The 27,153-nt window shown below is 53.0% G+C and overlaps 7 protein-coding genes across 7 annotated transcripts; 1 reads left to right on the forward strand and 6 right to left on the reverse strand.

Annotated features, from left to right (window-relative positions):
• Nucleotides 1-4,285: 4,285 nt before the first annotated feature.
• On the reverse strand, nt 4,286-4,804 carry PG998_014337 (uncharacterized protein; the record flags this gene model as incomplete). Its single annotated transcript, XM_066881153.1, has 1 exon — nt 4,286-4,804. The coding sequence occupies one exon, from the start codon at nt 4,802-4,804 to the stop codon at nt 4,286-4,288; it is 519 nt and encodes a 172-aa protein (XP_066723684.1).
• A 6,061-nt stretch (nt 4,805-10,865) lies between these two features.
• On the reverse strand, nt 10,866-12,023 carry PG998_014338 (uncharacterized protein; the record flags this gene model as incomplete). The annotated part of the gene is made up of 3 exons (XM_066881154.1): nt 10,866-11,361; nt 11,596-11,792; nt 11,832-12,023. Coding segments are annotated over 3 exons (885 nt in total), but the record flags the coding sequence as incomplete, so codon positions are not given.
• A 969-nt stretch (nt 12,024-12,992) lies between these two features.
• Nucleotides 12,993-15,282, reverse strand: PG998_014339 (mitochondrial chaperone bcs1; the record flags this gene model as incomplete). Its single annotated transcript, XM_066881155.1, has 4 exons — nt 12,993-13,611; nt 13,674-13,869; nt 13,939-14,229; nt 15,183-15,282. 4 exons carry the CDS (start codon nt 15,280-15,282, stop codon nt 12,993-12,995), a joined length of 1,206 nt encoding a protein of 401 aa, XP_066723686.1.
• A 1,321-nt stretch (nt 15,283-16,603) lies between these two features.
• Nucleotides 16,604-17,157, reverse strand: PG998_014340 (uncharacterized protein; the record flags this gene model as incomplete). Its single annotated transcript, XM_066881156.1, has 3 exons — nt 16,604-16,615; nt 16,679-16,888; nt 17,149-17,157. The coding sequence occupies 3 exons, from the start codon at nt 17,155-17,157 to the stop codon at nt 16,604-16,606; spliced, it is 231 nt and encodes a 76-aa protein (XP_066723687.1).
• Nucleotides 17,158-17,456: 299 nt separating this feature from the next.
• PG998_014341 (uncharacterized protein) lies at nt 17,457-22,761 on the reverse strand (the record flags this gene model as incomplete). Its single annotated transcript, XM_066881157.1, has 9 exons — nt 17,457-17,997; nt 18,053-18,664; nt 18,723-19,073; nt 19,205-20,991; nt 21,036-21,906; nt 21,977-22,264; nt 22,316-22,395; nt 22,442-22,492; nt 22,621-22,761. 9 exons carry the CDS (start codon nt 22,759-22,761, stop codon nt 17,457-17,459), a joined length of 4,722 nt encoding a protein of 1,573 aa, XP_066723688.1.
• A 26-nt stretch (nt 22,762-22,787) lies between these two features.
• On the forward strand, nt 22,788-24,958 carry PG998_014342 (uncharacterized protein; the record flags this gene model as incomplete). The annotated part of the gene is made up of 3 exons (XM_066881158.1): nt 22,788-23,411; nt 23,477-23,904; nt 24,100-24,958. The coding sequence occupies 3 exons, from the start codon at nt 22,788-22,790 to the stop codon at nt 24,956-24,958; spliced, it is 1,911 nt and encodes a 636-aa protein (XP_066723689.1).
• Nucleotides 24,959-25,765: 807 nt separating this feature from the next.
• On the reverse strand, nt 25,766-26,445 carry PG998_014343 (restless-like transposase; the record flags this gene model as incomplete). Its single annotated transcript, XM_066881159.1, has 2 exons — nt 25,766-25,790; nt 25,859-26,445. 2 exons carry the CDS (start codon nt 26,443-26,445, stop codon nt 25,766-25,768), a joined length of 612 nt encoding a protein of 203 aa, XP_066723690.1.
• Between the last annotated feature and the right edge of the window lie 708 nt (nt 26,446-27,153).

Below are 27,153 nucleotides of genomic sequence, written 5' to 3' on the forward strand. Positions count from 1 at the left end.
GAGCGCTCCGACATTGGCTGCGCTGGGAGAAAGCCTGCAGTTATTAGGCCGCATCGGTAGGCAAGCGCTGGGTAGGCCATAGCAACCTGGCGGCATTCCTGTTGTCTCCTTTGCATGACTCGTGCCGAGTCCTGTTCTCTCCCGACCGTAGGCAGCCAACCAACAGCAGAGGCGGCATGGTTCATTGCGCCAAGCGTAAGCGGGAATGCTGCCACGCCGAGCCTAGCCGGATAGTGGCATTCTGCTGAACGCGAAATTGCGGTCCGTGTAGTCGGAACCCAATCAGCGGCCATCACGGTCATGTCTGCATCCGGGGACGGTCAATTGTCGCTGCTGCGGGGTATGGCACTGCACGGGAAGAGAAAACCAACGAAGAGACTTTAAGCGTCACCGCCCCGTGCTCGATTGTTCACCATTCGCGCCTGTTACTGTCGTGCTTCCGTCCATTCCTGGTGAGACGGGGGAATGGAAGTTGCATTAGAGTTAACTGGGCCGGCTTCTGCTCTGACCGACCCATTTGGGTGTGGAGCGACTGGTCTTACTGCAGGGCTCTCGTATGGGTCGCGACAAGTCTCACTAGCGAGCCATGGCCGGGGTAAATGGAGCACACAGAAGCCCCATCGTACTTGTAGCCACTAGTCAATCAATGCAGGCGCTCGGATACTCTAGGAAACAAATCGCAAGAAGTCGGCCATGGTGCATTCGTTGGGAAGTAGAAGGAGCCTACGAACATCGGAGCCAGTCTCCGCCATTCCGTCCAGCCAGCCATTTGTCCACTTGCCGTAACTACGCCAGAACAGCCGAGCAAACTGATAGGAGTTATGCGACGTCTTCGTCGGGCGCTGCCAGTAGGCCAAAGCCGACCGCCGGTTGGTATTGGGAGCAATTGCGTGGGTGGGCCAAATGCTAAAGTGGAACTCTTCCGTGGCTCGCAGTCTCCTGCGTTGGTCCTGTTGCATGAATAGCCGGACCATGGTAGTCACTGGCCTTGCGTCCTCCGATCGAATCCTCCGCGTAGTATTATAGGCAATCCCCACTGCCTGCGTCTTGGAGGTACAAACGCCGATCGGGTGCTTCTTGGCCATGCACGACCAGGTACGTTTCCTATGACGGCCGTTCCGTTGTGGCCTCCGTTGTGGCCTCGAAATGGCGGCGGTCGCGCCTCGAGGTTGTAGGGATTGCGGCCGGATACTGTTGGGGAATTCGAGTCACGAAGTCGGCGTTGAGCGCATCGTGCGGCGGCGGGCATACTCGCTGACTGGCAATGTGACGGTGGAGCAGTCTACTTATGGAAGACGAGTGAGGGGGTATCAGACAATGAGCGTAAAGTAGGTAAGCGTAGTGGCAGCAAGAGGAGATGGGAGGGGAAGTGGAAGGAGAGTGAGAGGTAGAGAACGAGAGGGAGAGAACGAGGGAACAAGAGAGGGGACGAGAGAGGGCGAGAGGGCGACGGGACGAGGGAACGTGTGACAAGGGAACGAGAGAGTCGAGGGAACGAGAGAGGGCGAAGGAATGGGCAAGGGCGAAGGAATGGGCGAGAGGGGCGAGCGGAGCAAGAAAGGGAGCGAGAGGGAGCAAGGGAGAAAAAGAGGAAAAAGAGAGGGAGGGACAAACATGGCCCAGGAGGTGAAGAGGGACATAGATGCAGGAGTAGATCCTGGAGCCGTGACACTGGCAGAAGGGACCAGAAAACACTCCCCGAGAGGCGCATAGCCAGCTTTGGAGGAGAGTCACTCATGTCGCCGGTTGTGCCGTAGCGGTGGCTGGGATGGCAGTGGACGTCTGTAGAGGAGCCGAAACGCCAGACGGAAGACATGGGCAGGAACCACACACAGCATGTACGTAGGGGCCCACCTTGACAGACCTTAGCCGTCGACACGATTATATAAAGGCGACCTTCTCCAGCGCAGTCAAGGTTTCTTTTCTTCTTTCTTTCCTTGTGCATCCTTTTGGATCACCCCCTTCCCTCCAGCGACTTACTACCTCCTGGGGTTGGGTTTGCCTTTCAGAGACTTACTACCTCCTGGGGTTGGCTCTGCCTTTCAGCGACTTATTACCTCCTGGGGCATCCTTCCTTTCAGCGACTTATTACCTCCTGGGGCACCCTTCCTTTCAGCGACTTACTACCTCCTGGGGTTGGGTTTTTTTCTTTCTTCTGCCTTTCAGAGTCTGGGGTTGGCTCTGCCTTTCAGCGACTTATTACCTCCTGAGGCATCCTTCCTTTCAGCGACTTATTACCTCCTGGGGCACCCTTCCTTTCAGAGACTTACTACCTCCTGGGGTTGGCTCTGCCTTTCAGCGACTTATTACCTCCTGGGGCACCCTTCCTTTCAGCGACTTACTACCTCCTGGGGTTGGGTTTTTTCTTTCTTCTGCCTTTCAGAGTCTGGGGTTGGCTCTGCCTTTCAGCGACTTATTACCTCCTGAGGCACCCTTCCTTTCAGCGACTTATTACCTCCTGGGGCAGCCCTCCCTTCAACGACTTTCCTCTTGGGGTTGGGTTTTTCGTTGGGCTCCGGCAGTCCGAGTCATCTCCTGCCGGATAATCCAACGGGCTCTGCCACCCATCCAGTCGAGCATCTCCTGCGGAGTGGTATCGAGCCTGGCTCTGGCGTCCGCAGTTCGAGTCATCTCCTGCCCGCCTTGGCCACCCGGGTTTTCCTCCTACATTCGAGCATCTCATGTACCGAGGTTTTTCCCTGCACCTGCTAGTGGCAGTGCGGCCAGCGAAGCCGGCCTCTGCGCCTGTACGTGGTGCTGGCTACGAACCTGTTGGCGCGGATCGGGCAGTCCCGACCCCGTGAGCAGAGCCAATGCAGAGACGCGAATAGAATAGATGAATATAATGTATTGGTGCATACTTACGTACATACATGGCACTTTACCCTTTCCCTCGCCGTGCTTCTTGAATGGCAAATCGTCGCCGCCGCCCGTAGTTTTCCATGACCCTGCGCCCTGATTCCGCGCTCGTGCGGTCACTCGCTCTCGTATTGTAGCACGGACTGCATAGATCCATGTGGTTTGGCAACACGTACTCGTCAAGGCGTACTGCGGTGGACATGCCGCCGCCGGAACCGCTCGTGCTCGTTCGCCAGTGCAATGTCTGCCTGTGTTCATCTGGGGTGGAAACGACTGCGCTCGGCTCTGAGCAGGCCGAAAAGTCGTATTGACGCACACCAGAATGGAAGTCCACCAGAATGGACGTTCGCCAGAATGGACGCACCCTAGAACTGGTCCACGACGATGCGAGACCTTGCTGCTTCGCCTCTCCGGGGGTATGAACATCCTCACGCGCTCTTTCCGGTCCTTGGTCACAATGTCGCCCATGCAATTCTGCAGACATCTAGACTGGCTCGGGAACGGGTCGATCAGTGGCGCGCCGAAGCCATCCAGCAGGCAGCGTCATAGGGCGGAAACCAGACATGGGGTCGGGACTTGTGCTAGACACGACCACTGCGGAAGAAGACGGCAAGAGTCACGAGTATGAAGTATAAAATGCTTAAGCCGTTATTAGGGTACAGTAGCTCGCATCCCTACTACCTTGAAATAGGAGGCTTTATCAACTCAAGCCTAAATGCGCACATAGCGTGCCAAATTTGGCCCGATCAAGAGTAATTAATGGAGCCGTTCTGTAACGGAATTGGGGTGTGTCAGAAACGATTTGAGCGCAAGCCGGAAGAAGGTATGCGCCTTGAATTGTGTTGCGTCAGAAGGTTATCAGGGCCTGATCCCACGACCGCGACGGAAGAGCCGTACTAAGCTAGTTCTGGGTGAGAGGTTGAAAATCTCATCATACTGGGGTTTACGTACTTATAAGCTTGGCATGGAAGTTGTGACATTGGCCTCCATAGAAATTAGTACCGTAGTAGAGGTCAAAGAGATCCGCATCGGTGCGAGCATCATCTGCGATATTCAACAGTCTTTGCAATATAGTAGGTGAGGTCTCAGGTGGGTGGAGACCATGGTCCCATCCATGATTATTGGGGAATTCTCCTACAGTAGAAACCGGCTACGCAGCTTCGGGGGGCGTAGACACTGTAGCCTTTGCGCAGATCGACAGCGTGTACGAAGCAAAGCAACCCAAAAAATAACAAGGATGCGGAGAAGAGGGCAACGGTTTGAGGTATGATGATAGTAACTGCGAGATCTCGATATGAAAAAAATCAGAAATCTGCACATAGCTGCTACAAAACGAGCCAAGCAACAACCCAAATGCCTCAACAACATCGGCTTCACGTATTATAAGGAGATCGGCGAATACAAGCGAAAGATGGACCGAAAGGAGTCAGCAACTCCTACCACGGTGCTCATCTTGACCGCATCTCCCCTCCAAGCCGCCGAGAGTGACGCTATCATGAAGTTCCAGAAGGACAATGACGTCAGCATGTTCAAGAGCCGCGGCAATGAAACCGTCGAAGGCCAGGGCACCCAATTCTGCATCTCGACCTTGGCCTTTGGGCAGTTCATAGACAAGGCAAATATGAAATACTACGTCAATATCGACGACCACTTTCCCGGCGAAGACGACATCAATGATCTGATTCCGGTCAACGATATAATGCTTGCAAAATTTGGTCTGAGTGCGAAGTCGTGGATGAAACTCCTCAACGCCCACAACCCGACTATCGACAACATGAAGTTCAAGAAAGATGACGAAAAGTACGGCACGGAACCTTTGGTAACGAACGACCAAGACCCCCTGACGATGCCATCTCTCGTAGATATCAAGCGTGCCTTTGGGCTGGTTGATGAGAGTGAGGAGGAAGCGGACTAGCCGAGAACCCGGCAGCCATGGTCGCAACATTCTAGGTCAGCGGGTGATCTCGGCTTATTAGATGGGCTTGAGATATGAGACTGACAGGAGAGGCGGGCTTGCCATGGAATGCGGTGGCGCGAATGCGAAAGAATACTTGGCATGCCATGTCTTCCTTTTCCTTTTCCTTGGTTTGCCTGTTGTTTGTTTTTCAGATTAGATATACCAGTGGCACATGTGGGACGTAATGTATGACAATCAGCAACTAATTCATCATCAGAGCATCACATCCTCGCTGAATATGATCTTTTTTATCTGTGTTTTAGTCTCGGGATTTCCAAAATCACCTACCAAGGTTGTCACCGATCATCGTCGTGTAAAACACGGTACCAAGTCGACTTCCAAAATACCTAGAGGATGATTGGCAGGAAAGCGCGGTTGTCCGTCATGCCGGCCAGGCCTGGCTGAATTTACCAGAGTCGCCACGGCCGACTGCAGCAAGGCAAATACGATTTCCCACCTATCCATATGCTTCCAAGCACCAGGGCCAATCCATAAAGCATGCGTAAGCCTAACTAGCCGTCAAGATCTTCTTAAGTCTGGTCTAATATAAGTACGGCAGCCCGAAGCTCATCCGTATCTAGGTAAGTGTCCGTCTAGCGCTGTCTTTGTCGGGATGCCTCCTGCCTCAACTCAATCATCACCTTTGCAACAGTAGCCAGCTCCTCATGCACTTCCCCTTCGACAATGTCCTTTCCAAAGTGTTGCATAACCTTATCAGTGTGCCACTTCTTAGTCTCTGCATTGATCAGCATGAACTTCTTCTCAGCCGTATCTTCGCTGCTCATTGCTTTCTTAACAAATTCAGAAACGCTGTCTCTATTCACGTCTTGCAACAGGCCGGATTTGACCGGCCAAGGAATATTTCTCCCCGTCATTTCCTATAAGTTTTGTTAGAGAGCACGTAAGACGGCGATTGGATAAACGAACCTGACCTGGATGTATGGATTTGATATCAGCCCAACGCATGCGGTATCTACTCAAGGCTTCTGTCCATTCGGCAGCTGATTTCTGCTCCCTTTCCACTTGTGCGAGACGAAGTCTCTCACGAGCGCTCTCCCGCGCTTTCCGTATTTCCTCCGCCACTTTTCGTCTTTCCTCCTCCGCCGCCCTTCGTTGCTCTTCCTCTTTTTGCACCTTCTCTCGAATATGTTGATTGTCAGGTGTGTAATTTCCTGGATACTTCCGTTCCGCCTTGTCCCGATTATGACGGCACAACCACGGCAATGCTCTCCCAGAATGGGGGAAACGGTGCAAAGCTGTCGCAGGCAGGCCGTCCAAGAGGATCTGTGCAGAATGGAGCGAGGCACGCGCCAGACTACTACAAGGACTATAGACGCAAGTTGCAGCGGGACACCTTGGCAAAGAAGATGGTGGGAATGCTGGAGGACCTTCGGACGAGTCTCAGCGGCATGCAGTTCGGGTGAAGACGTGGCACATGTTAATGCGTCAAATATCACACGGCGACTCTGTGTATGCTTATGTTGAAGCATGTTTTCAGCTCTAGTTCGGTACAGTAACCAACAATCTAACGCTACTGTCGTCCCTTCTGCGCTCCCGTGATCCCTTGGTCCTAGCCTCCACGGTGATCCTGGTGGGAAGAGATTGCACACGACGTACGGCCGGCACACTTCCCGTTCAACTCGGGGAGTTGGGAACAGTAAGGGCTTGGTTCTGATTCAGCTAATAATTGAATCTAACAATGCAAGCAAAAGTCAGATTGTGGTTTAAATCTTAAACAATCTTAAAGCATTACTAATCTTCCTGTGGAGGTGAGCGACTCTTCCACCAAGAAAGCACAACCCGAGACATAGGAAGCACCAATTCCCACAAGCTGGCGGGCAACGAGAACGCGGTCGCTTCTTTTGAAAAGGTCGCAGTCGAGGATCCTGTCTTTGCTATTCTCCGGCATTTGGGTGGCCAGGAAGCTATACGTGCGAAATACGGATTCAGCCGGCTACGGTTCAGCGACAACAATCGCGAAATCACGCACGCGAGCGGCGGAACCCCACTGCCGAACGAGGACCTGGATACCGAAGAGCCAGAGCGGCGGAGGGCCGGGCCGAACAAACGAGCAGCATCCGAGCTGAGAAGGAAGCCTCGATCGACAAACCCGGATGGAGCCGGGCTCCGAACGCGGCCCGGCGGGGACGAAAGCCTGGCGTTTGTATATGACCACAAGGCCGCTCACAAAATTGCGGCCGATCATGTGAAGCTGGCCATTGCGAAGGAAACCTTGTTTATGGAAGTCGTTGAACAAGTGAACAGGACTACATCGAGGACGGGTGCCACGCAGGTGCAATCCGAAGCCGAAGCACGGCTTGCCATGGCGCTCACCCAAGTCTTTGACTACATGGTCACCTACGGGGTTGGGTATGGTTATGTGGCAGCGGGCGAGTCGCTGCTGCTGCTCCACGTCGACCGGGCCGATCCACAAACGCTGTTCTGCCACCCGTGTGTGCCCAGCAAAGATGTGGGCGACGCATCGTGCGAAAACTGGGCGGAACAACGGATCTACACGGCCGTGGCGCAGCTCAGCAGCTTTTGTATGTTGAGTCTCCAATCGGATGCGCTTCAGGGACCCTTTTCTCGACGCCGCTCTGAAGAGCGCGAAGGCGGTCTTGAAGACATGGGCCGAGCCGTACGAGGATGCCGCGCAGTTCTCCGCAGAGGAGACGGAGTCGTCGCAGGCGGCGTCATCGTCCCCTGCACGACGAGCCGATCCAGATTTTGTACCCGACGAAAGCCCTATTGGCCGGAAAGTCGCCTTGCGGTCGAGGCCGTCCTGTAGGCCACCGGCGTCGTCTCGCCGGGATGACGAGGGCGAGGACGAGGACGGGCGGGAAGATGACTTGCCGCCGCCGTGGACAAGGTCGGTGGAAAAGCGGAAGGGCGGCCCATCGCATAGCAGCTCCGAGGAAGATGAAACGCGCCACTCGGCGCCTACCCGGCAATACTGCTCGCAGGCGTGCCTGCTAGGCCTCAAGAGGGGCTGGGACCTCGACGACGGCTGTCCGAATGTGCTCGCGCATCGTGTCGCGGGAGATGGCCTGCGGCACCCTGTCACGGCTGACGAGTTCACACGCCTGGTCAGTGAGCAGCTGCGCGACAGTCCATACCGAGGTTGCTTGGGGCTAGGTGGGTGGGGTAAGAGGGGTGCGACAGGCGTGCTGTTCAAAGTGGAACTTGGACCATACGGCTACACCTTTGTCGGCAAGGGGACACTGTCGGGTGGCCTCGAGCAGCTGCAGCACGAGTGCCGGGTCTACGCGCGGCTGGCGACGCTCGAGGGCTGGGTGGTGCCTGTGCACCTGGGCCTGGTGCACCTGGATTGGGGGTACGTGCTACCGGGGGGAGGAGGGTGGTGCACATGATGCTCATGTCGTGGGGCGGCGAAACAGCGGCGGACGCGGGCATGGAGGCGGCGGAGCTGGAGGCGCAGAGGCGTCGCTCGTCGGAGGCTGTGTGGGCGGCGGGGGTGGACCACGGCGATCTGCGCGATGCCAACCTGCTGTGGAACGTGGAGCGCGGGCGTGTTATGGTGATTGACTTTGACCAAGCCGTCCTCCGGCCAGCGCCCAAACACCGGCAGGTGTCTGCGGTCAGGAGGAAGAGGAAGCATGGTGCGGATCGGTTCGAGGGTTGTTCTCGGAAGCGTGGTCTGCTCTACAATCGTCTGCAGCCGGCGTAGATGGCGCAGATGGAAGCTTCGAGGCAAATGCCGAGCTACGAAGAAAAACATAAATTCAATACATTTAGTACCTTTATCACGTGCGATGTGAAATATGAAATACAAGTAAGTGGGCGCCAGTGCCTTAGAGGCCGCGTGCTTTCTACCGTCGTCCCCTTTGCCGCCTAGCCCGTTGCGCCAGGGCGATCATCAGTCGATGCTTTATCAGCCGTCTCCTGGGGGTGACCTGCTTCTGGCATGGCTTTTTCAACCCGATGACGCGGATGGCACGCTGCGTTAACCCGGCTCCTCTAGGCACGTCGACAGTCAGGCATGAGGAAAGTCTGCAGAGGACATATCGAAAGTGAATAGAGGCTCAAGTATTGTTCGCTTAGTGTCACATACACCTTCATTCCCAACTAGTGCCCAGTCCTGCTCTGTTCGGTGTTTCCTCGTACTCATCCTCTTTCCTATGCTTTATCTTTTTTTGGTCCCCGATCCCCTTTCGCACTTCTCGGCAAGTGGTCCAGTAGAGCTACTGCGTTATATTGCAACGGCTTATGCCTAGAGCTCGTCAACCCTCTCTCCTCGTCCATCTTCTGTGAACATCTCGTTAGAGAAAAAGCAGTGCTACTAGAGATGTGGCAGCCGTACCTGTGTATTTTTAAGAAATGCGTCTAGTTGCTTCTTGTAGTCCCCCAAAGCGGCATTCGTGTTAATCAGTTGTACCTTGTGTAGGCTCTCGGAGGGAAATGAGCATCTCCTTTGAGCTTCGGCAGATGCCATCGGAGTGGATTGGGGGGATATCACTGGAGAGTATCACAAAGACGGCGTGATACAGTCGCGCCAGTGAAAGGAACGCGTACGAAAATACTGACCTGTATATACGTATTTTCGAGTCCTTCTGTCTTGCCAGCTGCGGTGCTTGAGAGTACACCATGTTCTAGCGCGCGGCTTTTGCCTTGCTCCTACACACGCTGCCGGATGGTTGCGGATCAATGTGGAATTGGATCACGGCGCTAGAAACAGTACAGGGGAAATAGTTGGATTTCCAGGTGGGAACCGAAGGGCTGCACCAGCTGCAAAGCCCCTGGCGCCCATGGGGCGTGATTTCAGATGCCAGTTGGGCGAAAGTAGCCTCGCCTGTGTAGTTGCTGTTCTGACACTATAGTTAACGCATGTTTAGTGAGAATGGTTTCTGGCCCAGCTTGCCTTCGGCGCGTCTTGACGAGGGTAAATTCTTCCGTAGTCCAGAGGCCATGGAGTTGGCCCGCTAGTCGCGCTAGTGCGCCATTGCTACTCTTCCGACGCTGCGGAATTACCCTCCAGAACACTCACTGGGAGGAATCACCCTTCGTACCAACACGTATACATATTACACTAAACCATATCTAACATCGGAAGGTGAGGCTGGAGTATCAAGACGGAGTGATTGAAGGCCAGCGAAGTAAGCCAAAGCCAAGGCAGAAGATGCTACCTAGGCCCTCAGGGTCACGTGTATCTGAGCTAGACAGACAATGTACGGATAGACAGATAGACAGATAGACGGACAGGCAGAACGTCCCATACCCCACGGGAGGTTGGAGCGGTGAAGCCGCTCCCTAGACGTTAAATAGAACAACAACAACAACAACTCCAACAGTAGGGCCAACAGGTCTGCGCGAGGACCTTCGAGCTCTCGCGGATGCAGCGAAAGGAGAATACGCTGCTGGATGATTCAGGCTCCGAAGCGACCGACCTCTACCAGAACGGTACAAGCGGAGCGGTGGAAACATCAGGCTCTGCTGTCTCTGAGTGCCACTTGAGGACGGTTCCGATTCTGCATCACCATAAAACTCAGGGCCGAAAACAGCCCGTGAGACTCTTCGAGCTTACGCAGCAAAAAGTCAGTACTGTATGTTACTGGATGATTCTGGTTTCATTCGGAATCGGCGTACCACGTCGACTAGGGTACAATTGGATACTACAGTCGGGCGACCAGAATGGTAGTTTGGCCTCCCAGCATTCTTTCTGCATACTACTCGGCGGGAATTGGAGGGACCTGAAAGTGCCTCGTGTGAGCCAGCAAGTATGACACGGCCAACAACGGAACACAACAATATCGGCGCCATCAGCAGCTCTGCATCCTGAGGTCTACATCTACCCTACCGCCGCTTAACGATGCAGAGCTGGAGAGATAACTTTGAACCAACTACGAAGAAGCATTTCCTGATCGAGAGTCTAGCTTCGCAAGATGAACTGCATATAAGTCGAGCTCTGGTACTGCTCCTCTCCCATCGCCTTACCGACGGCCTAGTGCGGCGGCAACTTGGTGCCTTTGGTAGCCCACAGTACTTCTGTCTGGGCTTGGTGGGATGGCTGTTGCTGTTGCACATGGCGAACCTGTTGATCAAGCTTAGGTGTTTCTGCCCTGTCATCGGCATCCTCCTCGTCATGTCTAGGTAAACGCATCGCCAACAAGATGTATTCCGCTCTGGTCATGTTGCTCATGATATCGTCCATGTAGCGCTTAACCTCGTCCTGTGGCGCAACCACTCTAGCCAAATTCTCGAGGTGTTTCCCTGTTCCCGAGGTGGCTTGCAGGCGTATCGTAATGGGTTGATAGTAGTCGAGAGCAGGGTCTCCCCCATATTCCGACTTACTGCCCTTGCGCACGAGGAGAAAAGTCGCGAGCACCTGAGAACCACCAGCCTGGTATTCCAGGATGCTGAACTTGGGGAATAGGTATCGATCGCCTGTGCCACCGTGAAATTCAAACACGATACCCGTTATATAGGGCTTGAGATTCGGCGGAGGTCCCTTGGATCTCAATGCCTGTTGCGAGTTGCCTGTGGGCGTCTGCGGCGTCGAGGCAACAGAACCCTTCCGTCCCGGTGCCCTGGTTCGTACGGATTCCGCTGTTTGTGGCCTCGTAGTACTACTCGATGGTGACTGCGCAGGCAGCGCGGGTTGTGGTTTCAGGGCGTCTTTTTAGCACAATATCCTTTAGCTTGTCCGGCACCACCTTCAGGTCGGTTGTGTCGCTGAGCCTGATGTTTTTCTTCTCCGCCACTCTCTTGACCATGCTCTTCAGCGGCGTATCGTCTAATGCTTTCCTCACCAGCAGAATCACCAGAGGATCGCTGCCCTGAGGTGGTATGAGATCGGCTCCTTTTGCTTCGCGTTGGACTTGAGTACGATACCCAAGATGGCATCCACTTCGTCAGCGAAATATTGGACAGTGCGACCATCGACGATCAATCGATCTGCTGACGGACCCTGTTGACCTCCCCGTTTCTTATAATCGGCTGTAATCTGGTCAATGATCCTCTAGAAATGTGCAAGCTCGTGGGCGGAAGCATCTCCCACAGCAACTCTCTTCATGAGATCTCGAAGATGAGGATCTTCCGAGGCCTTCTCGGCCAGTGTCACAATAATAGGGTCGGCGCCGCCAGGTGCTAGAGTTGCGGGCTTCGCGCCAGGCGTAGGAGGATTTGCGGCCGGAGGGCCTGTTGGCGGCCGAGTACCCGGAGTGGCCGGGGCAGCGGCGGCGCCTGGAGCAGCTATGGGCGAGTGAAGAGGTCTTGGATGAGATAATCCAGGCTGGCCCGACGCATGGGCGGGAGAACGTAATGGCTGGTTCAAATTCGGCGCTGCTACCGAGGGAGATCGTAAAGGCAGCTACCCTGATTATGCCTACGCGACCCAGACAGAGATGCAGTACGTGCGCCTTACGAAGCATGGCAATTGCGCTGCCAGCGCTCAAAGCGACTTCAATGGTTTTCTGTTAGACTCGATGATGCGCAGGCACGTGTGCCGGCCATACCCTCCGCTGGGTCTACTTCACGCAGACTATAAAGCCCCGATGCGGTCTCGTCCCGTTTAAAGGCGATGAGTCTTATCGCCCTCGTTCTACACACCCGAAATCACCATCCAGAAAGCGAGATAAATGCAATCCATGGCAGTCTACGGTATGATCGACAATTACGAATACGATGCTAGCGAGGGCGAGTTGTGCGTCACTCCAAAGCCTCTGTCAGAGTCACGCCTTCCGCACCATCATGAAGCTCGAGACGTTCTCGACGCCACCGAGGAAATCAGCGCGATCTTGATGCAAAAGCTCGAGGGCTTTCAAGAAGACTTGCGGTTATACCAGTGGGAGAAGAGCCGTAGCCGTGATGAGTTACAAAACATGAAGAGCGAGATCATGCAGGAACTGTGCATGGCCAAGGAACGGCTGCTGGAAGAGCTCGCGTCCCGGAGAGAACCCCCAACTCCGAGACCGTGAACTGGGGGTCTGTCGGACTTGGACGACGTGCCCGCTACCCGACCGGCCGAACACATTGGTCATTGAATCTAGTCGTAGCGCGGGCACTCTACACTCTACAAGCTGGCATGACAGTGTACGGGAACGTGTACGGGAACGCCGTCTGGACGCGAATTACATTACCAAATATGGGATGAACAAGACGCTGCCCCTCGGGCGACTTTTCACCTGTGACCACGGTCTTTTGGCGAGCTGATGACACCCTAACGCTGCTTCACTTTCTCTGCGTTCATCTCGCACAGCCAGCCGCTGAACTGCCGCATTGCCTTATTGGGGCAGCCGAGGCGTGCCTGAAAGAAGCCTTGCAGCTCCGAGAGTGTGATGCTATTCTCGGGCATCAGCTGCGCGAACTCGGCCGCCTGTGTGGTCAGGTCGATGGTTTTGCACTCGTCGCACGAGCATACATCCCAATTGTATATCTTTTCTTGATCGAGGTTGTGTTCTGCATCCGAGGCTTGGGATAACCCTTTGTAGCCGCCGTCTTGCACGGCTGTGTTAGATGTGGATATGGAGACGCTTTTGTTGGCCTTTTTGTCCTTCTTCAACGGCTGGAACATGCGGACGAACATCTCCTCGGCGCTTTTGCGCGAGATGTACCCAATGTAGATCTTTTTATCTATCCGCCCGGGGCGGACTAGCGCCTTGTCCAACTTGCTAGGGAAATTGGTCGTCATGATGACGATGCGGCCCTCCTGCGAGCCGACACCGTCGAGGGCGTTAAGGATCCCCGAGAGCGTACATTCAGAGTCATTATGCCGCTCTTTCTCTTCCTGCTGCTGCCATTGCCTGCATCGTCCGAGTCCGTCCCGTCGCGGTCGATACCTGCGGCGTCAATGTCCTCTATCAGCACAATGCACTGTGAGGGAAGGTCCTGGAACAGGCACTTTAGGTCTTGGTCGTTAATATGACTCAGTTCTAGCACGTAAAGGCTCAGGTCATACCGCCCCGCCAGCGCCGACGCTAGCGTAGACTTGCCCGTGCCGGGCGGACCGTGCAGGAGGTAGCCTCGCTGATACGGGATATTGCGCTGCTGATACCGGAGCCGCGTCCGCGAGCTCAGGTACTCCTTAATATCCTCCACTGAAAACCTTTCGTTAACCGAGCCGTCTTACAAGCGTGCGGCTCTGGAGCCAGAAAAAGACCACTTACGAAGATCATTCTTGATGGTGCGGTCTAGGTGGACGGAAGAGAGCGGGCGCAAGGGAGAATTGGACCTGAAGTGCCAGTACCGGCAGCCATCGTGGTCGTAGATACGTATCTGGGGATTTTCCTTCGCGCCGGTCTTTGCTTGCCTCCGGCACATCTCGAGGAACTCGACGACGGGCTTGATGGAGCGGCTGACGCAGGTGATGGCGAGTCCGTTCAGTTGTTTCGTGAAGACACCAGCTCTGTCCGTCTTCTCGTTATTATTGTCATCGTTGTCGCTGCAATCGCCGCTGCCTGTTCCCAGCCTGATGGTGAAGAAGTAGCCCTTGTAGAAGAACCAGGTTTTCTCAAGCCGCGGAAAACACTGGATGCGCCGGCCCGCCTGTTGCTGGGCTTTTTCATTAGTACGCTGCCGGCAGTTGCTGACATCGACTCTGAGTCTTCATTGCTGCCATCTTCGTCTTCGTCGCCCACCGCCTCGCGGAAGTAGTAAGACTGGTTGAATCTCCGCGGCAGGATAGCCCGGTCTACCCATGTCATATGCATATCAAGCAGAGACATACACACCGGACCAACGGATAACCACATTCCTGAAGGGATACAGCGGCTAAGAAACAAACAGGGGGCCTAAAGGATGCCAGACAAGGTGTATATAAGTCAGGCGTATCACCCTCCTAGAAAGAGAGAAGGCAGATCAGACCAGAGCCCCTAGAAGTGCCATAGTCAATTATTAGTTGAATCAGAACCAAGCCCTTACTGCCCTTGTCACACCCATCGTCCTCCCAACTCTCACAAGCTTTGCTACTGCAGGCACTTTCGCTGCAGCTGGCGCCCTCGGGATTCAGTCGTTCGAGCTCCCTAGCAAGCTTTTGGTCTTTATCCCCTGCGTTTCCAGTGGTCTATGGGTTCTTTGGCAGTGCTCGTTCCTTGTAGCATTGCAATCCGAGTCCGCGAAGCTTCGAAACTGGTTTCGCGCTCTCGTTACCTTGCAAGTGCTTTGTTTCGCATCGTGGGCAGCTTGGCCCGCAAGTTGGGAACTTGTCCTCCTGGTACGATTATCTTTCTGCTTGGCCATAGCCGATACTAACTTCGCAGATTGTCTTTCTGGTGCATTGCCTCTCCGCCTTGACAGCCCAGCGAATTGCGTCGAACCGCATCGACTGGGCGGTATTTTGGCTACGACTACGGCGAAGAGTTGAAGCGAGTCGCACAGCGCAAGAAAGTATATACTCCGTGGAAGAAGCGACCAGGTACCGCCGCGATACCCACGCCGACGTCGTTGACCCGGATAAGCCTAGCACCGACAACCACGAAATCCACGTCGACGTCGTCGGCACTGAAGAGCATAGACGAAATGGTCTCCAGCGCTTGACTGGTAAACACTGATCGGTACGTCAAATACCTACCTCGCTCGTGCTCAAGTCTCACTATCACTAGCAACTTTGGCAAAATTCAGTCCAGAGACACTACGTTCCGATACCAAACTCCAAAAGCGTATTAGTGATCGGAGCCGTTGACAATGGTACGTGGCGCAAAAAGCCGCACCTGCGCGTTCGGGCGGGAGACATCCCGCCCTCGGGGGAAACACAGCGCATTTCCAAAGTGAGTACGACACGATGGCGAGTAGAAGAATGTGTTTCGGAGGTGGTGCAGGGTGATCAAGTTTCAATTGCAGCACGGCATGTACGGCAGTTATTAGAGGTGCGTGTCGATTAACTATCGCTCTAAATTATTCTTCCTTCTTCATGTATCGAGTGCGAACCTCTGGACGCCCGCCCGCTGATCCAGGACCCTACCAAGCCGTCCGCAGGCCGGCCACCAGGACCCCATCCGACGGGCGGGCTCGGCGGGCGCCCGCCCGTTGACGAACCTTGTGAACGTGCCAGTGTGGAGGTTACACCTGTCCTGGGCCTTTTCGCACCATCATCTTCTTGTTCACCGACTTATTACATTTCCAGAAACTCAGGCCGGCAGCTATTTAAAAGTATGTACATTCCCTTGTCACAAAAGAAACGCCTTTTGTTTAACCTCGTGCGGGAAGCTTTGGACAGATACAGCTTGCTCTCTAAAGTTTCTCTCAACATACACCATGCCACGCCATTGCGTGCAGGGACGGTAGAGGTCCGCCACGCAGCTGTTCAGTGCGCAATGCGTATGCGACGGAGCTGTTGAGGAAAAATTGAAACGGAAGCGCCCGGACGAGTGTGCGACAGGTTCACAGAGCCGCATGTACCATTTCACACTGGACTCGTTTCATTGTTTGGCCTCCCAGCTATTATTCTCGGTGCAAAAAGAGGAGCAGAATCCATGTACTAGAGAGTTGGCCGCTATCGCAGTTTGGTTCTGCGGAGGACTTGCAAGAAGTCTGTGACCGTCTATACATTGCCCCCGGTACCACAAACTTGTTTTAATATTGCGATGTTCAGGGATCGATAATTGAATTAAAAATTGACATAGCGAAATCTTCGCGAGAAAAAAGAAATCAACCTCGAATGATCACCGACCATGTATTCGCCGTGAACTCCAGCGTGCCGGTCTGCTTCAAATGTTCCGGGTCCACCAGTATTCGTAGTCCAATCGAGCTACGTCCAATATTAAAGACGCGGAAAATAAGGTAAATCCTATCAGATGACTGCTGGGAGGTGTTGTGGATGCTCTGACGTTGCATCTATAATACGATCTGATTAGCGCAAGAATCTGAACAGTTATCCAGGAAGTGGGGTGTGCGCTGTGGGATACATACCATCAAGTACTGCGCATTGTTCATATAGAAGGGCGCCTCACAAGCATTCGTCGTGGTCTTGACTTCTATCGAGTACCCTATCCGCTCCCCAGAACTGATATGTGCAGGGAGATAACCCTTGTCAATGAGTAAGCCAGTAAGCACGCCGTCGATATCGTCATATGTGATATCAGACGTTTCTGGGGGGGAATCGCCTAATATCACCGTATTCTGGGTGGTTCGCAGCGTAATGACGGATAGTGCTCTTCCAATTATCGATGTTGAAATTAGGCAGGGCAGGCATGCGAAGCCGGGATAACAATTCGAAGACCTGGAGAAGTAATCATCAGTTCAACTTTTCCTCTGGTCACTTATGGCTCGGACATGGTGCATAAGAATGGGAGCTGAGATTAATCGTGATAGAGAAAAAGAAATCTTGCTTACGAATAATTCGCCTGCGGCACCAATCATCCTGTCACGCTCCAGCTTACCGAAGACATGGAGGCTAGAGGGGCCACAAGCAATAACGTCCTGTTGAAGCTGGACGGGGATGTTGAGTGAGCCTGACGGGCTGGGAAACACCGCCTCCCGAGCCTGTGCAACGGTCAATGTCAACAATCGGGTGTATTCTGCAAGCGAGGGCTGAACGAGGATAGGTATCGGCGTGGGCGAGGCCGGAGCCCTCGACTCAGAGACTCTGCCATGGCTTGCAGAGTGTGCTTCAATCTCTCGCCCGTCTCTGGAAGAGCTATGGCTACGCGGAGAATTGCTGGAAGACGGCGTGGCCGCCCCAGTGGCATCATGTCCACTCGTGAGCGTCCGAGAAGGTGATAATTCCCCCGTCCTGGACGTCGTGTATCAATCCACACGAAGTCTGGGAAGCTGTTTTGTCGGGGACGCCGTCTCCACCATCATCGTCCTCGTCTGGTAGGTGAATGTCAAGGACACCTTGCTCGTCCAGAATGGCACGGAGAGAGCGGTGCTTGGCCCCAAGAACACCCTGTACAATCATTACCGCTTGGGATGACACGGGGTCGGGGATTTGTGTGTCTGGGTCCGTCATGAGCCACTCGCATAGCCGCTGCGGTAGTTTGCTACGGAAGCAGGTCTCTTGGCTAATCTCGTTCTCAGGGATGTAAATTTTCAAGCCCGAGTCACCCTCGCGGATATGGAGCAACGCTGTTTCCTTTTCGACCTTGAGCACCCTGCCATCCTGGTGCAGATGAAGCTCCGATGTGATCTTGCTCGTCTCAAGGGTCTCAGACTCGCGCAGGTAGCGATATAGCGCCTCCTCGTCATGGGCGTTGCCAACTCTCGGGCTGTTGAATGTCACAGCGATCCTGCGGGGTCAAGTTAAAACTCATTCGTGAGCAAAAGAGAGATGGACGGTCTAACCGGATTAATGCATGTGCTTTGCTTTGAACCAGAAGCGTCGGCGATGTAACTTTTCGAGTCGAGCTGGAGTCGACAGCAGAGAAGTCTTTGACAGCTTTTGACAGGTAGCGGTTACTAAGGCCGGCCCACCCTATGAAATTCTCCAGGTCGCGAACTAGGTCCATGCTGAAGTCGAGGAACTTTGCCTGGTCGGAAAAGGCGTCGCCAAGAGGCTTGCGGTCCCATATGGCAAACCCTTCCTTTCCATTCTGGAGAACCTGTCCGCCAGACCCGGGCAGCCTGACAGGAAAGACCTTGTTCTGGAGGACTGGGCCAGGGTCATAGGCACTGCCTTCACTTTCCAACAGCGAACTGAAGGCTAGGATCGTATCCTTGATCTCCTCCATTGGCAGGTGCGCTGTTTCCTCTGCCGTAAGCTTCTCATACACCATCTTGGCTGTTTGAGTCTCAATCCCAAGGATATTCACAAAGAAGTCTTCGAGGTCTTCGTAAAGAGGTTGGACAACGAGCATCGCCCTGATTCTGGTGGGGCTGGACCACAAGCACTCCGTCGTCGTGTACCACTTGCCTACCTCGCCGCCATATACGAGCTTCTCTATGGTAAAAGCCGCTCTGGTGTGTTGCTTAGCTATTGTCGCTCCAGATTTGCTATCGTACATAGGGTACTTACCGTAGTCTTCCCCTGGAAACGGGGCCCAAGTTTAACGAATAAAGAAACTTGTACAGTCTGTGTATAGCATCCAAATCCTCGTGTTCAACAGACTTGAGGGCTTTGATTTCGTCGACAATATTTTCCCAAGTGCACTTTGGTTGAATCCCAAGAGTATCCAAGAAGAAAGTATCGAGCTGATTAGCTTCACTTCGGAAATGGTGAGAATATAGATGTGATAGTGAGTTTAGGGTGATCATGCTGGCACCGGTAGGAGCCTGCCAAACGCACTCGTTTAGTTCGGTCCATCTCGCAAACCTTGAACCGTATTGTGGTATGTAGATGTAATCGATTCCATTGTCAAAGTAAGACCTGAAACGGGTTTGTTAGACTGATAGCTTTTCAGGAAACATGTCTTATCGGGAGATAGCGCCTATAATATCGAGATCCGCATGCTAGTTTGACTAGCTGATGTTTCGAATAGTTGCAAAGCGCTACTTGACCATGCCAAAGGGGGACAATTTAGAACTTGCCTGATCTTGTTTCTGGTTTCATTCTGGTTGCCAGACTCCAACACTTTGCCTTGGAGGAAGATGTAAAGGTCCAGGACTCTCTTCGGTGTGTCGAGAGAAGCAGGATCATCGTTGCATGATTCTATCATCTTCAAAATATCCAGCACGAAGTCCACAAGGTCGAGTTCTTTTATCCCAAGGCGGAATATCTTATCGAGCTCTTTCCATTCTAGAGGGAGTATCCCATCGCTCAAGGGCGTCTCCAGTCTCAAGAACGGGAACATTTCGTCGTTTAGGAGGAATCGATCGCATAGTCCCCGTAGGTTGTCCAACGGCAGATAAGTACTCTCTAGTGCAAACACATCTGTTTCATTTCCTCTTTCGCATAGTACCAGGGTCTTCCCAAGCTCTTGCAGAGTATTGCCGTCGCGGTCGAACCTATGACTTTCATCGGTCCAATTCTCTTTCAAGAAGCTCAAAAACCTCTCTGGTCGGTGTGCTGCAATGTACCGACAGGCGTCTGACAGGTTGTTCCCTTCGGCATCGGCAATCGGGATATATCGACGGACATTGAAGTGCCGATACAACCAATTCTTGAAAGATTCCATGCCACCATTCAATGGGCTAGGCGCATGTTTCAGGTAGTTTCCATGCACGTAGATGACATCGAAACCAGTGCTACCATCTCCGAATAGATCCCCAGCAGGCGTCGGTTCAAGCAATTGGCCAGGCCCATATGGGTTTTCGTCGCGCACGTAAATGTTATCATAGAGTCTTGGAAGTTTGAATTTGGACTTATCTGACTTGATCTGGATGCACGTATAGTCGGGGGGCGTTATTGCTAGATGATGCGTAAGATAGAGGAAGTGAAGGTGGTAGGTTGATTGGGATATATTCAAACGGAAAGAGCCCTGGTAAAATTTAATGAGGGCGTTTCGCACGTTTATAACAGACGCGCGGGTCACGCCGATGCTGTCGAATAGCTCCTTTCTGTCCTTGTTGGTAGTGCTCGAAGGGCAAACGACATCCAAATCCAGTTCGCCAGGAATGTCCAGGTCTATGCCAGCTACCTTTGGGTAATAGACGGCTTTTTCAGATCCCGCATACGACCTCCACCGACCCGTTCGGAGCGGTAATAATTCCAAGGCCCTGATTTCATTCTGGATATTTCGTTGGTCCAAATCGTTGCTACAGAATGGAAACCGTAGCAACTTTGCCATGCGTGACTGCCAGTCTTGGTCTTCCATATACTTGATCCTTGAGTCTGTCTGAGTAAGGTCCCATTTCGCCCTAGCAATTAGTTCTTCCATGCTGAGATGTCGCAATCCGAAACTTGAAAGGAGGAGTAGATCCGACGGATAGTAACCGGGTGACAGATAGACTTCGGGGTCAATATCGCGGAGCAGGGGCCTGCCTGAACTGCCGAGATGCGAAGGGCCAAGGATTGCGGAGTCCTCAATCAATCTGAGAACATCCATAGGTGGCTCAAAGGACCTAGGCACCATTACCCTGGTATCCTGTATCCTTTGTGTGATCAGTTTTACCAGATGCGACCAGTAATTGTCAATCGCATCGTCTAGCTTTGGCAAATATCGCATCCATCGGTACTTCAATGTGTGATGTTTGCACATCTGTTTGATGGCCTTGATGAAGGCATCGGCGATGCCCGAGCGGATCTCCTCATTCTTCAGCGAATCGACAACGATGCCTTGTCTGTTGGCTTGCGTGACAAAGTCCGCTTGAATCAGAAACTTTGTGGGCAACGTCAGTCTGGATATCTTGATGTGCATGTATCGTATGTGTGAACAAGTTATGCACTTACCTTGAAACGTGTCTTCTGGAGAGGTAGAAACGCGAAGACCCATTCGTCGCCCAGCATGGGGACATGGCGACTCGTGTGTGGGAAGGCTAGAGTCACTTCACTGGTGACGTATGCTCTGTTTGCGCGTTCCGTCTCTGTGTGGACCCGATTCTCATTTTCGGCGAGATGATTGACGAGGTGTTGAGTTACGTGGTAGTACTTGAAATCCTCGGTCGTATTGTCGCCTTCAGAAGTCCGCTTCGTGAGCACTCTGCGGTCCGCTTCTCTGCGATTGATCGTAAAGGTTATGCTCTTGGTAACCTTTGCTTCGTCCTCCTCGTCGTCATGGAAGACAATCACAATCTTATCCAGCTTCTTCAAGAAAAGGAGTATGGTGTCATGAAACTCTGCAAATTGCTCCCGGATATGGGCTCGTTGTCTTGCGAGCTTGTCTGCATCGCCATCATCATGGAGGAGGAGGGTGATCCGGCTGAGGTGCTCTCTTAGATCGTCTTGCGGATCTTGCCACTCTGGAGTGATCATGCCTAACCCAGTATCGTTCGGGCGGTGCTCAAATGAGAAAGAGAGTCCGCTGGATTGGATGTGCACTCGATAGGCTGCCATGAAGACCGACTTGAAGCCGATGCCCTTTTCTCCAATGTAGCCTTGAGGTCCATGTTTGGAACTCTTGCCCACTGCACAAATGGCCTTGAGGTTGGCTTCGGTGAAGCCATCTTCATTGCACTCCTGGACGATCTTGTGCGGATAGACATGGAACGAGACACAAGGCGCTTCGCCTCGCCCTCGGGCTTCCTCGTAATGATTATCCTCTGCATTCTGAAGGAGCTCAAAGACGAATCGAGCCTTGCTAGTATACAAATTCTGGGCCAGGCTATCGGATAAACAGTAGATTAGCATGCCTGTGACAACAAAAGACATATAATATATGGGTAACGATTTACATTTTGACACTAGCTGCAATCGTGCTGTCCTTGATTAGTCGAACTCGCGTGCAATCCTCGCGTTGAACCGCGGTCATACTTTCCCAAACGTCCTGTTTGTGGAAGCCAAGGTCCTCACGGACCTTCGGTCGTCGTGGTGTTGTCGTCGTGGTGTTGTCGTCGTGGTGTTGTCGTCGTGGTGTTGTCGTCGTGGTGTTGTCGTCGTGGTGTTGTCGTCGTGGTGTTGTCGTCGTATGGTGTTTTGGGCAGTAGGTAAAGCAGTCATACAAAGTCGAAATCAACAGAGTACTAATATTGTTTAAGCTACTTAACAGGACCCGTATAAACCGGCGATCTTACCCTACCTGGCTAATCCGGCGGTTCATACGAATACGGATACGGATACGAACCATCCGAGAACCGAGCCGACCCGCAAAACACTAAAAACCCATCGTGAGATGTATATATATACGTATATATGCTTACAAATACACGAACTACACCATGTACATCCACTGGCAGCTTAAGTGCGGTGTGCTACATATTCCCATAGCTAAAAGTGTGTGTAGTTGGATGTATTAGTCATACACCAACCTACACGCGTGTATTACATGGTGGAATTGGTCCCGGCCCTGACTGCTGTTCTGGTTCGTACTTCCCCGTACCTCTGGGTAAAGCACACTCGTTTTGTATCGTTCAGGTGTCAAGCGGTCGTCCAGCCAGACTGGGTCTTCGCTCCCTCCGAGCAAACGGTCGTGCTCTACCTCCCCGACCAAGATTGATAGGGGTGTTTTACCGAATCGCATACATCGGCGACTTATTGTTCGAGACTATGGGAAGCCTATCTATGAAGCGAAGCTCTCCAGCCGCCCTGATGGGCGGCTTAGAAGGATGTGTTGCTGGGCACAAATCCTTATACGAGGCGGGGTTCCTCCACCGAGATATTTCGATCAATAACCTAATGATCAACGAGGCTGACGGCAACCCCTCCTGGCCTGCCTTCTTGATTGATCTTGATTTAGCCGTCAAAGAGCAACGCGTTGTCGCCTCGGGGGCAAAGGGCAAGACAGGAACACGGGCGTTCATGGCAATTGGGGCGCTCCTGGGCGAACAACACTCTTTCATGCACGACCTCGAATCATTTTTCTGGGTTCTTTTCTGGATATACATTCACTATGACGGACCTGGTAAAGGGAGAGTTGTTCCCAGGTTTGACAAGTGGAACTACGTAGACACGGAGGAGCTCGCAGGCATGAAACTGGGCGTAGTTGCAGAAGAAGACGTTTTTCAAACGACTGTAGGAGATGCCTTCACCATGTACTATAAGCCATTGGCTCCCTGGATCAGCAGGTTGCGGAAAGTCGTATTCCCAGGCGGCGGGAGATGGAAGAAGGAGAACAAAGGACTGTACGACTCGATGAAAGAATTCCTTCGGCAGGCCCAGAGAGATCCAGAGGTAACGACAGTTAGCGAACACGGATGTACATAAGAGAGTGATTAATATTAGACGACATGCACTAGCGAGCGTGCGCCAACCACATGGCCTACCTGCGACTCCGTTCTCATCCACTCATGGCGAGCTACGGGAAGTCGATCCACGACACAAGGCGCAAAGCCCGCTGGAAATCTCCCCTCACGCAACTCATTCAATACCACGAGAAATTCCACCAAGGCCTCCCGCCGCTAGAGGTGATTACCCCATTTGTGGTTCCCCCATGGTGGAGGAGGGTCAGCACTGTAATCGGCAAGAGCGAGAAAGAGGGCAAGGCTCACCACGATCACATCGTGAAGACTTTTGGCGCCAAGTCACTAGTGTTCTACACCGATGGCAGCGGATACCACGGGGGGATCGGGGCGGCGACCTTCCTACCCCAACAGGTCACCTCCAGAGAATTCTCCAGGGCAGCCTACTGTCACACGCATAACCAACAGACACCTCCACCCAACAGGTAAATCCATTCCTGAAGGGGTGCGGCGGCTAAGGAAACAAACAGGGGTCCGAAGGACGCCAGATAAGATGTATATAAGTCAGACGAATCACCCCCCGAGAAGGAGAGGGAGACGACCAGAGATCAGAGCCCCTAGAAGTGCCATAGTCAATTATTAGCTGAATCAGAACCAAGCCCTTACTATCCTTGTCACAGCTACCTAGGGCCTCTGACCCAGCCTACGGTGTACCTAGCGGAGCTCAAGGGCATACAGATGTCACTCGCGAAGGCCTTACAAATATTACCCAAAACGACCTTACGCCACCAGGACCCTTTTTCCAGGATCGACATCTTCACCGACAACCAGGCCGCCATCCTCTCGTCCGCCTGGCCGGAGCGACAATCGGGCCAATGGCTCCTGCGCCAAATCGCCAAACAGATCACTACGCTACGGCAACGAAAGATAGATCTACATATTCACTGGATCCCGGCGCACACGGGAGTCCCTGGCAACGAAAGGGCTGATGAGCTCGCCAAAGCTGGCGCTGAGGCACCAGACGGACCAGCCAGGAGAACCCGAGCCAAGGAAGTCGAAGCAAGGACAGCCAGAGAGGAGGTAGACAAGAGGACTCGGAGAACCAGGAAACCCCGACAACCCCGGAAATTGCGGGTTTTTATCGACAGAGAACCAGGTGACTTCGGCGTCAACGACCCGATCCAGTATTGGCATAAACATCGCCATCAATACCCAAGACTTTCGCGGATGGCGTTGGACTTCCTCACGATCCAATCGATGTCTGCGGAATGCGAGAGGTTATTCTCATCAGCTGGTCGCCTGCTGGATGATTCCCGCTCCAGTCTTGACATTACTATCGTGGCAATCTCGATGACCTTACGATCTTGGTACAGGGCTGGTATCATCCGCGATATTGATCCGATATTCCTGTCAATAACAGAAGAGGTGGAAAGAAGGGGCCTGGAAGCAGCTGGATACGAGGAAGCGCGCGAGAGAGCCACCAGGTGGTTGCGAGAACATCTAGGCGCTGACGCCGATGATCAACAGGATGTTAATTAAGAACACTATTTTGATCAACCTAAACAACCAACCCAACGACCAACCAACCAAGAGCCTGTGGTTTGTCAGATAAACCAACCGAACCGCGACATTTGGCAAATCAACCAACCGAGAGCCTGTGGTTCGATTGGTTGGTTCATTTACAGCCTTGCCAGGAGGTAATAAGTCGCTGAAAGGCAGAGCCAACCCCAGGAGGTAGTAAGTCTCTGAAAGGCAAACCCAACCCCAGGAGGTAGTAAGTCGCTGGAGGGAAGGGGGTGATCCAAAAGGATGCACAAGGAAAGAAAGAAGAAAAAAAACCTTGACTGTGCTGGAGAAGATCGCCTTTATATAGTCGTGTCGACGGCCAAGGTCTGTCAAGGTGGGCCCCTACGTACATGCTGTGTGTGGTTCCTGCCCATGTCTTCCGTCTGGCGTTTCGGCTCCTCTACAGACGTCCACTGCCATTCCAGCCACCGCTACGGCACAACCGGCGACATGAGTGACTCTCCTCCAAAGCTGGCTATGCACCTCTCGGGGAGTGTTTTCTGGTCCCTTCTGCCAGTGTCACGGCTCCAGGATCTATTCCTGCATCTATGCCCCCCTCTTCGCCTGCTGGGGCCATGTTTGTCCCTCTCTCTCTTTCCTCTTTTTTTCCCTTGCTTCCCTCTCGCTTCCTTTCTCGCTCCGCTCGCCCCCCTCCCGCCTATTCCTTCGCCCTCTCTCGTTCCCTCGTCTCTCTCGTCTCTCTCGTGCCCTCGCCTCTCGTTATATTGTGCTGACGTCAATTGCTCGTTGTCGTCTAGGTATTGATCGATGGCGTCGCCTTCATTTGGCAATGGGTTCAGCAAGGCTTTGGCCGCGAGGTTGAGGATGTGGCCAAAGCAGCGACCCCGGCGACGACGACCATCAAAGCCAAACACGTTTCCGATGAATTCCATCGCGGTGTCCATGTTGCTGGCGTTGTCAAGCGTGAAATAGCCGGTCTTGTTGCCAATCTTGTACGCGTTGATGAGCTTCACGATGGACGAGCCGATGGTGTCACCAGCATGACAACCTGCCACTTCCGGCATACCAAGGATGATCTTACGAGGCTGGTTGGTCTGCTCGTCACGAAAGAAGCAAGCCAGGCCATACACGTTCTTTCTGTTCTTCGACCTCCAGCCATCGAACGCGAAGTGTATTTGACCGGGAGCGCGTTGTAGCACGTCGATTACATGCGCTTGATGACGGTTGAACTCGCTGACGATTCGGGTTCGAATGGTGGTGCGTGTTATGATGGCTTGCTGAGCTTCAACTTCGGGGTTTAAGTAACTGCATAACGCGTGGAATCTGCTGGAATCGGTGATTCGGAAAGGTAAGGATTCATCAACGATCCATTCGATGAGGAGTCGTTGGAAGTGCTTCCGGTCGAAAGAGGTATGCATTCTATGCATCATCTTGACGTCGTCGGCGTTCTCGTCGTTCAAATTGAGGAAGGTATGTAGGGTCCGTCGGCGCCGGCTCATTTTCTCCTCCTCTCGTATCTCTTCTCTCGATTGCCGCTGGCCAACTGGTGCTTTTAGGTGATGAGATGTATACAGATGCCCAATAGCATTCGAAAGGCCAGCATCGACGAATTGTTTATTCTGCGGCGGTTGTTTAATGGCGCAGAACTTACAAATCCAACACTTTTTGCCTCGAAGTTGTAAGTCCATACCAAACCTCCAGACCCAGGATCCTCGTTGCCTCGCGAGAGACGTAGGGGTCCAATTACCGTGCGCTTCGATAAAAGTATGCAATTGATCGTCGGTAATGATCGGTGGTTTAACGATATCGGCAAATCTATAAGTCGGCATGGTATTGCTGGTGGTAGGATCGATGATATTAGTGATAGGAACGGTGTCATTGGATGAAAGTCAATGTTGGATGAAAATCAAAACATTGATTACCAGCCAACTCAGTGACTGACTGATGTTCAGGGGCTTGCAGGTGATCCTAACTGAATATAGTTAGCTTTCGGTGAGTTAGCCGGTTCCCCGACCCCTGCCAACATGCCAACTTCAACACCAAAAATCATCACCAGAATGACCACGATCCGAGGCAAATCCAGAACGTATACCAACCTAACCAACCTAATCAACGGGTTGGCAACCACCTAAACCTTTGGTTCGGTTGGTTGCTTTATTCTGAACGCTTGGTTCGGTTTACGAACCAGAGGCCTCGGCGTGGTTGGT

This window comes from Apiospora kogelbergensis (genome assembly GCF_038363985.1).
Source record: "Apiospora kogelbergensis strain CBS 113332 chromosome Unknown utg000011l_segment0_segment0, whole genome shotgun sequence".
In the NCBI taxonomy this organism is placed as follows: Eukaryota; Fungi; Ascomycota; class Sordariomycetes; order Amphisphaeriales; family Apiosporaceae; genus Apiospora; species Apiospora kogelbergensis.